This window comes from Athene cunicularia (assembly GCF_003259725.1).
Source record: "Athene cunicularia isolate RWA chromosome 25 unlocalized genomic scaffold, athCun1 chr25_part1, whole genome shotgun sequence".
Classification (NCBI taxonomy): domain Eukaryota; kingdom Metazoa; phylum Chordata; class Aves; order Strigiformes; family Strigidae; genus Athene; species Athene cunicularia.
The window spans coordinates 1,616,332-1,628,976 of record NW_020799134.1 but is presented as its reverse complement, the minus strand read 5'-3'; the positions used below and the strand labels follow the sequence as shown (position 1 = coordinate 1,628,976).

Here is a 12,645-nt window from a genome sequence, read left to right as displayed (position 1 = left end):
TCACAGCCCCGGGCACGCGGGGGCTCCCCCCACACGGTGCCCAGGGCAGGGGGGCTGTTCAGCTCAGCTCAGGCCGAGCCATGTCTTTGTAGCCTCCTGTGCCACAGCTCCCCCAGGAAGGGAAAAGGACACCCCCCCCCCAGCAGGCAAAGACCAAGGGGCCACCAGAGAGCATCCCAAGCCATGCTGGATGGGTAGAGAAGCCCCGAGAGTGAGGGTGCAGCTCCGTGGCTCCGTTTCCTCCTCCGTGCCCCCAGGGTGGGGGGACAAGACTCATCTCCCAGGCCCACAGCCCCCCCAGCCCCCCCCTTTACATCTTTCTTCAGCGATGCCTTTGACTCTGCATCCAGGTCGCCCGGGGCAGAAGCAGAGGCCTTCTCTCTCTCCCCAGGGAGCTCCATTTTGGTGGCCTTGGCCTCGCCGCCTTCGCTCATCTTGAAGGAGGAGGTGCTGTCGTTGTCCTGGAAGCCGTCGGCCATGCTGTTGGAGCTCAGCCACGAGGCCACTTTGTTCTTGGAGGTCTCCTCGGACACCGGCAGCTTGCAGGAGGCCGCCGCCGCCTCGTCGTGGCTGATGGGCCGGGTGAGGCCCGAGTCCTTGGAAGCCGTCTCCGAGAGCCCGTTCTCCTTCTGGCCCCGGGTCTGCCGACGCGTGGCATAGCTGCGCCACACCGAGCTGGTGCTGAAGTCCTCATCCTTGCAGAAGTTGTCATCGGAGCTGTCCTCGTTGGACTCCTCCTGCTCCTCGGTGCCTGTGTTCTCCTCCTCCTCGTCCTTGAGGTCCACGCCGCTGCTGTCAGAGGAGCACTTGGCGTCGCTCTCGTAGCCCTCCTTGAAGTTCTCCACGCTCTCGATGTGATCCAGGTTTGCAAAATATTCGTCGCCCATCTCCAGCCCCTCTTTGTCGGCGAAGTCATCTGTGAGGATCTTCCCTGGCGGTGGGGAACAGAACACGAAGTCTGAGTTTTCCAGGGACGACACTCCTGCCCCACAGGTCTGACCCTCCCCAGAGGAGCACACAGCACTGACGGTGCCTTGTCCCGAGGCCGGGCTGGGGAAGGACAACGTGTCACCCCCATCCTCGAGGTGACAACAATCTGAAGCCTGGGGCTGATCTAGAACGGGGCCCTCGCTAACATCCAGGCTCCCGCCGAGGAAATCTCGGAGCAGCAGCTCCACCAGGGCAGCTGCTGCTCCTCCGAGGGGCTGGGGGTGAGGCCGCAGCTCAGGGCAAGAGCCCCGGAGCAGCCCCAGAGCTCCGGCAAGGCCTGTGGCTCGTTTCGTGCCAGAGACAACGCAACGGCCCTGCGCAACTTCTGCATTTCACCGCGGCCCGGCGGTGGGTCCAGGGCAGCAGGAAACGGGTCGGTGTCGCTTCACCCCCGCGGCGAGCCCTGGCGCTTCTCCTGCCGCCGGCGCCGCGGGTCTCTTGCGGCCTCGTGTTTCGGAGTTGGGCAAGGGAGGGGCATCCAGCAGCGAAGCAGAGTGCTGCAAGCTTGTCGGCTTGAAATTTTTTGCTTTCCTGGCCCCTTAATGAGCACGGGAAGAGCTGCACAGCCGTTCTGCTGGGTTTTGCCATAAACAAAGCCTAGCTCTCAGGCCTGACACAACCAGATCTTTCCAAATACTTACTCCCCCCCTCCCTACCCAAAACAAAGCAGATTCCCATCTGCATATGCATGACCCCGGGAAGGGCACTGCCTCAACGGAGGCTTTTCTTTCAAAACTAAGAGGATTCTACCTGCTCGCTCAGCAGGGCGAGAGCCTACCTGCGTAGATGCAGACAAAGGAGCCTTTAGCAATATCGTCGAGGCAGCGAATGCCCCAGCCTTTGTTCTGTGTCTTGAATAACTGCAGTCGGACCTGGAGCCCGTGCTGCACCAAGCGATTGGTGCACATGTTGATGTTGCACTTGCACCTCTTGTTACACTCGTAAACTCTGAAAGAGAGGAGAGCAGTGAGACCCTCCTGGATAAAGCAACGTGCCCGGACTTGGTGGTGTACCAGAAATCCCAGGATCACTCAGGCTGGAAAAGCCCCTCGGGATCAGCGAGTCCAACCCTCAGCCCAACTCTACAAAGTTCTCCCCTACCCCGCATCCCCCCACAGCTCATCCCAACGGCCCTGAAACCCCCCCAGGGATGGGGACACCCCCCCTCCGCTCTCCGACCACTCTTTGGTGAAACATTTTCTCCTCCTGCCCAGCCTGACCCTCCCCTGGGGCAGTTTCCAGCCGTTCCCTCTTGTCCTGTCCCTGATCCCCTGGGAGCAGAGCCCAGCCCCGGCCTCTCTGAAATGTCCTGTGATGCAAAATGAAGTGATGCAAAACGAAGTGACGCAACGGGACTCGCAGTGACCTAAATAAAGCCCAGCAGAGCAGGGGGAGTGGTCGCCAGGTACTACAGCATCACCCAGAGGAACCAGGTCCCACATTTGCAGACGCATCAGGAACAGGGGCAGGTGTTCAGTGCCTGCACTCAGCCCCGGGAGGTGCTGCCTGCCTGACGGCCCCGCAGGCCGAGTTCCCAGGCTGGGATGCGTGAGGCGAGGCGAGGCCACAGCGCTACTCACCCCGTCGGGAGACATTCCTCCAGCCTTTTGTGCTGGTATCCCGAGTTGGGGTTGATCTGCCCACCTGGGGTGCAGCCAGTCGCTTGGACCGTCAGCTGGTGACAGGCACATTTCGATCTAGGGAGACACAGAAAAACCCAGCCGGGCCCCAGCAGTTAGTTCTACACACCAGTTTTGCAGAAAGGAAGAGAAATCACCTCTTTCTGCGCCCGTAGATGCGGGGGACAGGCACAGGGGGCTCGGCCTGCAGCCGGCCAGAGGTGCCTGGGTGCTGCCCCCCACCCTGCAGGCCCCGCGACAGGCAGAGGGGTCACCTACTTGTCTCTGCAGCCGTCTTTGCAGTCGCAGCCCACGAGGAACTCCCAGCTGGTGTTGATGTACACCCCCTTGCCGGGGATCCTCTCCTTGCTGTAGGCCACCTGCGGCGGCGGCGTGCTGTCGATCTCGTTGACGCAGGACAGCGGGACGTCCTCCCTGCCCTTGGTGATGTCCACGATGTAGTAGTAAGGTTTGTAGGGTTGGAATTTGCGATCCACCAGCACGTAGGGATCCAGGCAGAACATTTCCAGGAAAAGGAAGTCGCAGTCCGTCTCGAAGAGGTAGCGCTCGATCTCGGGCATGGTCCGCAGGCACAGCCCGCACGGCGTCTTGTAGAGGACGTGGAAGCCCATCTTGCGGTTGACCCGCCGGCGCGCCGTCATCCGCCGGAAGTCGTAGAGCAGCGGGACGAGCAGGGGGTTCTTGCTGCGGTACTGGTCGCTGCGGATGGGGCGCACGCGGGACAGGCAGGTGTAGCTGCAGACGTGAGGAAGGTAGAAGAGCTTCTCCAGAGGGGCTCGGTACGAGGGCTCGTTGGGCACGCGGTCCATCATCCCGTGGAAGCCCGGCGCCGGGCCGCTGCTGGCCTGGCTGCCGGAGAGCCTGGGGCAGGAGAAGGGGATCACCGAGTGCCACGAGGGGGTTTTAGGTGCTAAACTCCTACCAGCAGCACAGGACACCAAACCCACCCCTCAGTCAGAACCAGGGAAGCAAAACCAAGCACAAACTGGTTGGGGAAATGACTCCACGGCACGTTTGGAGAGCACAAGGGCACCGCTGCGGAAAAGTCCCCTGCGGATTCACAGTAAGAGCAGCCTCCCCCAACCCTAGACAGCTCCTAGAAAGAGGAGTCCTAAAATTAAGCGGGTTTTGGCCAGGGTCCCAGTGGGGAAAGTTCTGGCCAGAACCGATAAGGGACCCTCCAAGCTCAACCCAACTAACAAACCGTTGTCTGGGAGGAAGAACGAGGGAAGACAAAACGCTCAGGGCTGGACAAGCTGGCAAATAAATAAACCCGAACCGAAGCAGCCCTGGATCTGCAGCAGCATCCCAAACCCTCCCGGGGACACGGGGACTGGCCGGGAGCACCGAGGGCCTTTGCTCACCGGTGCTGCTGGGACGGGCCGCTCCTTCCCGGCGCGTCGCTTAGGACGGGCGACGACGGCGACGACTGCCCAGAGCCCACGGAGCCGGGGCGGAAGGACGTGCTTTTCTTGGCCACTTGCTTTCTCGATTGGGCCAGCTGACTGTCGAAGCATCTGCAGGGGGAAGAGAAGGGGAGATTTGCGAGGGGCAGACGCTCGCCCAGCGGGCAGGATTTGGGCAGGCAGGGGCAGTCAGAGTGACGCTCCCCACAAAGCCAGTGCCCCATCCGAGCGAACCCTTTTTCCTAACGAGTGTGGAAATCAGCCCATTTCTGACTACCTGTGCTACAGCGACCCCGACCAAACGCCAGAACTCGGTTAGGTTTAAAAGTAACTTCTGACACGCTGCTATTTATTTGGAAATGAGGCACGAGGGTGAGAGGGAGTGTAACGAGGGTGTCCGAGGCCTCCATTTCGGGAGGCGGACAAACCAGTACACGAAGAAAGCCCTGGAGCAGCAGAAACAAGAGTCTGCAGAGGCTCGGTCAGCGAAACAGCACCGAGCAGTGGGAGGAACAAGAAATCCAGAGGATTTTTGTCTGCAACAAGATAAGGGCGTACACAGGCATGTGATAACGCCCCTGATGAACGGGGTGCCAGGGGCTCCCAAACACCCCTGCAGCCCGACGAACAACAGCGGGAAGGTGGGAGGCACCTGGAAGACACTAACCCTCACCCCCTGAGAAAACAACAGCAGAGGTTTTTCATCCATTTATCCCGATTAAACAGAAAAACACCCCAAACCAGCCACTGGTTTTCCCACAGGTGGAAGAACGTAGTTAGCGTTATGAGGGCAGAAAGGGAGGAGACGGGGAGAGCAGGAGGCGGCGACCGTTTCTGCAAACATCTGCCTTAAAAGCAAGGTGTTAACACACGTTTCAAAATTCAGAAGCAAGAGGAAAAAGGCTTGTCAAAGGGCTTTGAACGGTGAGAAACGGCTGGCAGCAGCTGCCTGGCACTGTAGAAAAACTTGAAAGTGAGGCTAGAGAGGGAAGAGAACCAGACCTTCCTCAGAGTAAACAAAACACCAGAGTTAAAAAGACATTCTCCCAGTTTTAATAACCTAAAAACCAACGTGTTTCGAACCCAACGGGATCCCTCGGGACAGCGGGGGCACAGATATAGCACGCTGCCCTCAGTCCGGGTTAAAAACCATTTGTCTTTGTTCCCTATTTAACGGCAGGGCAGGGAAGTGGCTGTAGGGTCTGCCTGGGTTAGATCTGAAAACAAGATCCTAAAGTCAAAAAAAGAAAAAAAAAATGTTTTTCCTTGTAGCCACTGCAAGGACTGTGAAACGGGGAAAGGGAGATCGGGCAGCCAGGCTGGCTGACTGCTGCGGTCCAACTTCACGGCCTCCACCGCACGTTCTTCCTACACCCCGAGGTCGGGGTGCCCCCACGGAGGGGGAAGAGCCCGGCCCTTCCCTTACCCCGGCGGGGCCCTGGGCTGGCGGCGGAGCCAGCGCCGCGGGGCTGACGGCCCCCAGCCCCGGCCTCTGCTCTTGGGTGGGCAAGAGATGAGGAACGAGGCTCGTGCGGCGTCGAGCCTCGTCAGAGCGGCCCAGGAGGAGCATTTCCGAGTTCCCCCCCACGTCCAGGAGCAGAACGGGTCATAGCGCACGGGTGCTCGGAGAGGAACCCCTCCCCAGGCCGGAGCGGGGGGCCAGCAGGGTTCCTTAGGTGCTGCTACACCTAGAGAGCCTCTGGTGAATAAAGATTGACTCGCTGCTCAGGTTCCTCACTGCTGGGCCATCTCCCTTCTCCCTCCAGCCCGCGCTGCAGGGCATGGTCACGGCAGACGACGTGCTGGCAGGGGGCCAGGCGTCCAGAAATTCGGATGGGAAATCCACAGCGGTGACAAAAAAAAAATAAAAAAAAAAAATGCACGGGGACAGCATCTCTGTCCCCTACTTAAAAGTCCCAGAGCACTCGCTCAGGTACCCTGGTGCTCTCCAACACGCTCCCTCCATCACAAGGCCGGGCTCCTCCTTCATCCAGGCCTCCTTCGGCACTAGCCTGCGCCTCCGCGAACGTCCCGCTCGGGCCGCCGGCAGCAGGAGGCAGGTGGGCGACTGGGCCGTGGCTTAGCTCTACCAGGTTTGGTCCGTGACCACCGAGAGCAACCCCTGTGATCCCGAGTTCTCAGTGCCTCGTAAGTCATCGAGGTCTGCGAGCAGGTCAGTCCGAGCGGAGGGACACAAGGCAGCCGGGGGCCAGCGCCTGGATCGTGACACGAGGGAGCAATTCAGATTTTCGGAAGAGAAGGAGCAAACGTTCTAACTTGGAAATACATCAAGTGCGAAGCTTTAGCCCTGAGTAAGGACGCGGCATTTGGCTCAGGGGGTGCTGGGCCGTCAGCTCCCCCACCCCCAATCATTCATCCAGCAGCTTTTATCTACGCTCTCCCCCAGAAGCGGGACTAAAAGCAGTTTGTGCAACCAGGAAAGAAGCCTAGTCGTGGAGGAAACCTGCCCTCGAGGGTCCCTCTGCACAGAAGAGCCGAGCACCGGAGACCAGAGGCAGAGGTGGGAGCAGAGAGCTGGCTCAGGTACTTACTCCATCTCGGCAGGCTGCGGCGAGACGGAGCGTGCGGCCAGCGAGGCCGCCTGCATCTGCTCCAGAGGCTTGTACTGGGGCCCAGCTCCCGTTAGGTCCTGCGTGTACTGCACCACAGGCCCTTTGCTCCTGACGGCGCCTAGCGAGGAAGGGGAGAAAGAGGCAAAGCGTCAACGGGGAAAGTCTCTAAAGCCGCAAAATACTGGATTTAGTCCCCAAAGGCAACCAAAGCGAGGCATCTGCAATTAACACCGGGGACGCTGGCTGGGCTCCGAGTCACAACCAGCCACCCCCAAAGCACATTCTGGCCGCTTCACGCAGCTGCACACTGGTTTTGTGGCACTTTTACGGCAGGAGAGAAAGCCCACTGTAAACCTCCAATCTCCAGGAGTTCTGCTAAAAATAAATTAAAAAAAAAAAACAAACCCAAAACACCCCACCAAAACCAAACAAAAGAGCCCACCCGCCCCCGGCAAGGCACGAGGTGTTCACTCAAACCGCAGGGCGCAAATCAAAGAGAAAGATGTCCCGTACCGACGTTGGGACGAGTCCTGGCTTGTCCACTTTGCTTTTTTTCCTGGGTGGAGGCTGTGGAAGTTTTCATGCTGAACATGGGCTCGAGGCGCGTGGAACCCCGGTAAATCCACTCACAGCGTTTGTCATCCTGCAGCAAGGAGAAGGCAACGCTGCTCACAGCGCCTACAGCCAGAGCTGCCAGAAGCACCCCCCGGGCCCGGGAGGCAGCGGCGTGCTGCTCTTGGGGGCAGCAGAACGGGAGGGAAAGGAGGCGAAGGTTCGGCCTGACGGCTCCTGGAAGACGGCGCAAGCCCGGGCAGCACGAAGGCAGCGGTTCCTCGCAGCTGGGAACGCTGGATACGGACCACAGAAAGAGGCCCAGCACCAAGACCCCCAAACCTCAAAGGCAGTTCTGGACTAACGAGGCCCTGCTGGGGGGAGCAGCCCCCCCCCCCAACCCCGCCAGGAGACGAGCGAAGGCCTCGGCAGGAACCCGAGTGCCCTGGGACGGGGTGGGAGCGGGGGTTACAGCTGCAGGGGCACGAGCCCCAGGGCTGGAAGGGAGCACAGAGAGCGTGTCTGCTCCCTTTCTGCAATCCCTAGGACCTGAGTGGGCAGAAAACCGCAGCTCCTGCTCGGCCCCTCTCCTGCTCCTCAAACCAGCACGTGTCTTTGGACAGACGACACCGCTAGGTGTTTGTACAGGGGAAGGAACCAGGAGGGAACACGCACAGGCCCTGGATTTTCCTGCTTGTTTATCTCCTGCTTTCACGTTTCACAGGCAAAACGCTTTAAAAGGCTTCCGAAGCTTTTGTCATGCAGATGAAAACCCCTCACCCTCCCTGCCCAGCAGAAACCGGCAGTTCACCCACTAAGCAAAAAAAAACCTGCTGGGCGTTAGCAAGGGCTGCGTCAGCGCTCTGATGGGAGAAGGGAAATCGTCCTACCAGGAAAAGGATTTTGACCAGGCTGCCATCCACTTCTTCCACCCGGGACTTCCACCAGGTCCCTTCCCACTCGGTTTTGATCAGCTGGCCGTTCTTCAGCAGCACCATGGGGCGGTTGGGGTAGGCCGTGATGTACTCCTCGATGAAATCGCGGCAGGAAACATCCTCTATGTCCTCCCAGGTCTTTTTCGCTGTTCAGAAAGGGACAGACGGGAGAAAGGGAAGAGGAAAGACTTACGAAGAGAACATTTTTTTTGTTTTGTTTTTTTTTTAAAAGAGGCCTCAGATGGATTTTCGCGTTAAGAACAATGAAGCAGCAACCCCGAGCGGCCGGGCTCTTGGCGGCGGAGCATCCAGCCACATCAACACACCCGGAGCACAAGGACTCACGGCCCACTCGCTCCTCCGCCGGTGACAAACTGCTGTCCCCTCCAGCTCCGTACGCAAACACAGCGTCTCCAGGCACAGCGTGGAGGGGACACGCAGTCTGGGCCCTGTCTTTTGAGCCAGGCTCTGTCACACACCCCAAGGCTCTCCGCAGCGTTTCAGTGTTAGGACACAGCAGGGGCAGAGCTCACTCACGTGGCCTGCAGATCGGGTACAGCTCCCACTCCTTGACGTAGGAAGCGTAGCCATCATCGAAGAAGATCAGGAACCTGGAGAAGAGCAGCGTTGGGAGTTGGAATTAGAAATGCAGCTGAGTAAAACGCAGCTCCGCATCGTAGGGCGGAAGCGGAGCACCCCTCCTGTTCCTCCTGCCAGTCCCTGAGGCCCTCAGACCAGACGTGGTGGGCGAGGACGGAACAAGGGGTTCACTACTGCCAGGAGATCACGAGCTTTGCGGCACCCTCAGCTCTCTGACCAGCCCTGCCCCAGGCCTGAGCCGCCCCCCTGCTCCCGAAGGCAAGGGAGGGTGCCCAGGGGCCTCCCAGCAGCGCAGCCCCTCTTCCCTCGCCTCCATTCCCCCGTGCCTCGGCCACAGGAGGGGAAGAAAGAGAAAAGACAGTTGAATCGCTCCTAATCTCGGCAAGAAAAAGTATTTTTGAAGCTCCACCTGCAGCCAGGAGATGAGCGTGAGAGTCCCCAGCGCCTGCAGGGGACCGGGAGCTCGAATTGGGGTGCCCACGAGGCTGGAAAACAACTCCAGGGTACGGAGCGTTACAGCCAGCCTCGCCAGGAGGAGCACATGTGCCATACGAGCAACAAATGCAGGCCGTTTCCAGTTATTAAACCCGTATCGGGTGGAACTCCACACAATTAGGCATTTACAGCAGATCCCCATTTGAAAAAAAAAACAACAACCAACCAACCCGGGGTGATTCTATCCCTTATGAATCTCCTCAGGAAGACCACGAGCCTAAACCACAGGGCAGAGCCCTGCCCCTCGTTTATATGCGACTGAAAAAAGCTGCTCCAGAGCTGCTCTTGCTTCTCCTTAAGTGCTCCGGCAACGCTGCTGGCACCAAAGGCTTCCAGGGCTCCTATTTCCTCACACTTATGTTTTATGCCTTGAGCAGAACAGACTCACACTTGTGCGATAACTGGAACGAATTACCAGACATTAATTTCTGACTCGGGGACATGAGTAATGGGATGGAAGCTCCGCTCCGAGATAAGACAGACCAAAAAAAAAAACAAACCCAACATTCAGAACCACATCCCTGGAAAGAGCAGAAAAGAATTTAGCTCACACAATAGCAAATATACAAATAGAATTATTTGTTTTTTCTTTCCCCCCTGCTTTCCTTTTTTTCCTAAAACCAGAGAGTGCGGGTTAGGGGACCGTGGAGGAGAGTTAGTACCTGTCTTTATTCTTTACGTTCGGGGTTTCAGCCACGATGCCTGCGTACAGCCAAACCTGATCCCCGTCTTTGTATTTTGCCACAACCCTGCTGCCGACGTAGTACTTCTCAGGAGAGGGGTGACAGTCGTAAGCGATGTGGTGGCCAGAAAGCAAACTCTTCCCTTGCTTGTCAAACTTCACTTTGTATTTCTTTCCAGCACCTGAAAGACATTTCAACAGGGCAAGATAAATAAAAGCCAACTGGTGGGAGTCCGACGCTCTGTCCCATCCTGGTCCAAGTTCAGAACTTATTTGAAAGCCTTTCAGAAATTCATTTAGAAGGTAAACTATTACAGCGGGGACGTGCTGCTCTCACAACTCATCCCAGGTGGCATCGAGGGGCTCCGCCAGGGCAGGGGACGGGCTCCAAGGCCGATCCCACCCAAAGCTCAGCGTCTCCAGCGTCTCAGTGCCACAAGCATCGAGTGACGGGGCCAAGGGGGGACGTACCGACCGTCTGGATGGCAATTAGGGTTCCCTTGTGCCACGTCTTGGTTCTCTTCTTGCCCAGGATCCTCATGCCGACGTTCAGGTCACCGTCAGTGCTGAGATCGCTCCCAGGCGCCGCAGGGCCAGTGGGCTGGGCAGTGTCAGGAGTTTCCTGAGGGGTTTGTGCATCTGCCCAAGGAACAACAACAGAAAATAAGTCAGAAATTGCCCAAAGTCTCCCTCTCCTAGGTCGGCAACTGGAAGAACATCTGCTGGACTCGAGCTGGGAGGCATTCCAAGTGCCTTGATTTTACCGGACAGAATAAGCAGCAGGTGAGGTTTAAACATCAGGAAAAAGCTTTCACGTTCTGGAAACTGCGCTGCTTGTATTTGCTTTCGGGAAGGGCTTAAAGAAAATTAGGAATTTGGAAGCGATATATCCTACTGGATCTTTCCAGCAGGGAAAAAGAATAGTTGTTTTCTTTTCCAGGAAGAAAACCAAGAGGCGTAGGAGGCAGCAGGACCAGGGTGAGGGCTCACACGGGTGTCTCAGCAGCAGGACGCTCTCACACACTGACCTTTTTGTGTGTCCTGGGCATTTGTTTTCTTATTCACAGCATCCATAAATTTCTGGACATCCTGGGCAGACTTTCTCATTGCAGCCATGGCTTCCCGCAGCTGAAGGGAAGGAAAGAGAAAGAAAACATGAAGAACCTTTTCTTTTTTTTTTTTTTTTTTTTTTTTAAAAACGAATACAATGTTGTCCTAAGAGTTCCAGTAAACGTACGCTACAGTCAGGTCTTTTCCAACTCACCAAAGTCTGATCCTTTGTGCTTCTGGGACTGCTATCACCTGTGGTTAAAGGAAAAAAACGTGGTTTAAAACATCTTAGGGAGGAAAAAAAATCCATCTTAGTTAGGTCACTGAAAGAAAATGGAACAGAAGAAGCCTTCTCTGTCCCTGTCAAGAAATCTACTCAAGCAAGGTCTTTCCTAACTTGCTCTCTCTGGATGCTCAATGTGCTGCTCGGGAGCTTCCCCGCAGGGGCAGCACTTTTTGGGGACCACAGGCAAGATGGGGAAAGGGGAAAAGTCCCAGTTTAGGGCTCCAGGAACCACGGGACAGTGACGCCGACAACGCAAGCGGCGAGGTCCCTCACAAGCTGACGGCGTTTCCTACCTGACCCTCTCCTGCTTACGGCCAACTTCACAATGTCCTTACTCTGATCCCTCTCATCCCCAAGCTCCTTCAGGACATGCCCTGATCTCGATCCCTCCCCTCGGTACCGTGGGGGACCACGAGATACTGAACTGTGCTTCCAGCTCGAAACGATGCTCATGACGTCATCGTCGTCCTCGTCTGGGATCTCAATCACTTCCATGGGCTTGGCGGCCGAGTCCTCGTCCTCGGAGCTGCTCTCACGGTACTGGAGGCCCAGCTTGGAGTACAGATCCTTCACCAACATCTCGCATTTATTAATGGCTCTGGGGGTAAAAAGAAAAATAAAAAAAAAAAGGCAGAGATGGGAAAAGACAAGGTGAGCCCAGTTGTACATCCCACGATAGCGCAGAAATAAATAGGAACCGACTGCTGGGAGCTGCTAATTAAAAACAACAAAACAACCACCACGAGGTGAGGGAAGAGGGTTCACGTGAAGGGTTTAAAGCCACGGAGGAGTAATTTTAATTATCCCTCAATAACCACACACAGATGCGGAATCACAGCGTCAGTCCACGCCGAAGGGAAACGGGAAGGACTCGAGACGTGGGACTCTGCCACCCCAACTCCCCCCGCTCGCCCCCAGGCCCAGCTCTGCTGCGGCTCCGAGCGCACCCACCTCGACGCGTCATCGAAGAGCCGGTCGACACGAGCCACCTCTTCCTCCTTCTGCTTCACGCACTTCTCCAGCTCCTCCAGCTGCTGCTTCCTCTGCTTCACGCACTCAAACTTCTCCAGCTCTTTGTCGATGATATCCTGGAGCTCCTCCATGGAGATTCCCAGCTCCTCCATCACTTCTTGCTGCAGCTCTTTCATCTCCTGGGAATCCATTTGTGCCGCACCTGACACCACAAAGAGGGGAGAGCAGGCGGGTGAGTCCCCGCTGCTGCAGCCCGTCCTCCGGGAGAACACGCTCTGTTCTTTCAGAGCTGGTCAGGAAGAAAATGTTATTATGGACGTTGCTCAGATAACATCACAAGGAGCCAAAAATAACCAGAGTGGAAGCAAACCGTGGAGCCAAAGGATTCCAGGACAACCGGGGATTCCTGACGTCTCCTCCGATCCCTGCACAGACTCTCCATTGACCCCCTCGGCGCCCCCCCC

The 12,645-nt window shown here is 57.2% G+C and overlaps 1 protein-coding gene across 3 annotated transcripts; it reads right to left on the bottom strand.

Annotated features, from left to right (window-relative positions):
• Positions 1 to 48: 48 nt before the first annotated feature.
• Positions 49 to 12,378, bottom strand: SETDB1 (SET domain bifurcated 1). Of its 3 annotated transcripts, none has more exons than XM_026864025.1 (15): positions 12,161 to 12,378; positions 11,635 to 11,807; positions 11,138 to 11,175; positions 10,902 to 11,001; positions 10,345 to 10,512; positions 9,854 to 10,055; positions 8,634 to 8,707; positions 8,052 to 8,242; positions 7,123 to 7,252; positions 6,589 to 6,727; positions 3,995 to 4,147; positions 2,889 to 3,491; positions 2,571 to 2,687; positions 1,769 to 1,938; positions 49 to 931 (listed from the first exon to the last, which is right to left on the bottom strand). In XM_026864025.1, the coding sequence occupies exons 1-15, from the start codon at positions 12,370 to 12,372 to the stop codon at positions 69 to 71; spliced, it is 3,333 nt and encodes a 1,110-aa protein (XP_026719826.1). In that variant the 5' UTR covers positions 12,373 to 12,378; the 3' UTR covers positions 49 to 68. The 3 variants fall into 3 exon arrangements, with proteins under 3 accessions (XP_026719826.1, XP_026719827.1, XP_026719828.1); XM_026864026.1 differs by having other exon boundaries at positions 11,138 to 11,177; positions 11,655 to 11,807; XM_026864027.1 differs by lacking the exons at positions 49 to 931; positions 1,769 to 1,938; positions 2,571 to 2,687; positions 2,889 to 3,491; positions 3,995 to 4,147 and adding an exon at positions 4,260 to 6,252.
• Positions 12,379 to 12,645: the final 267 nt, after the last annotated feature.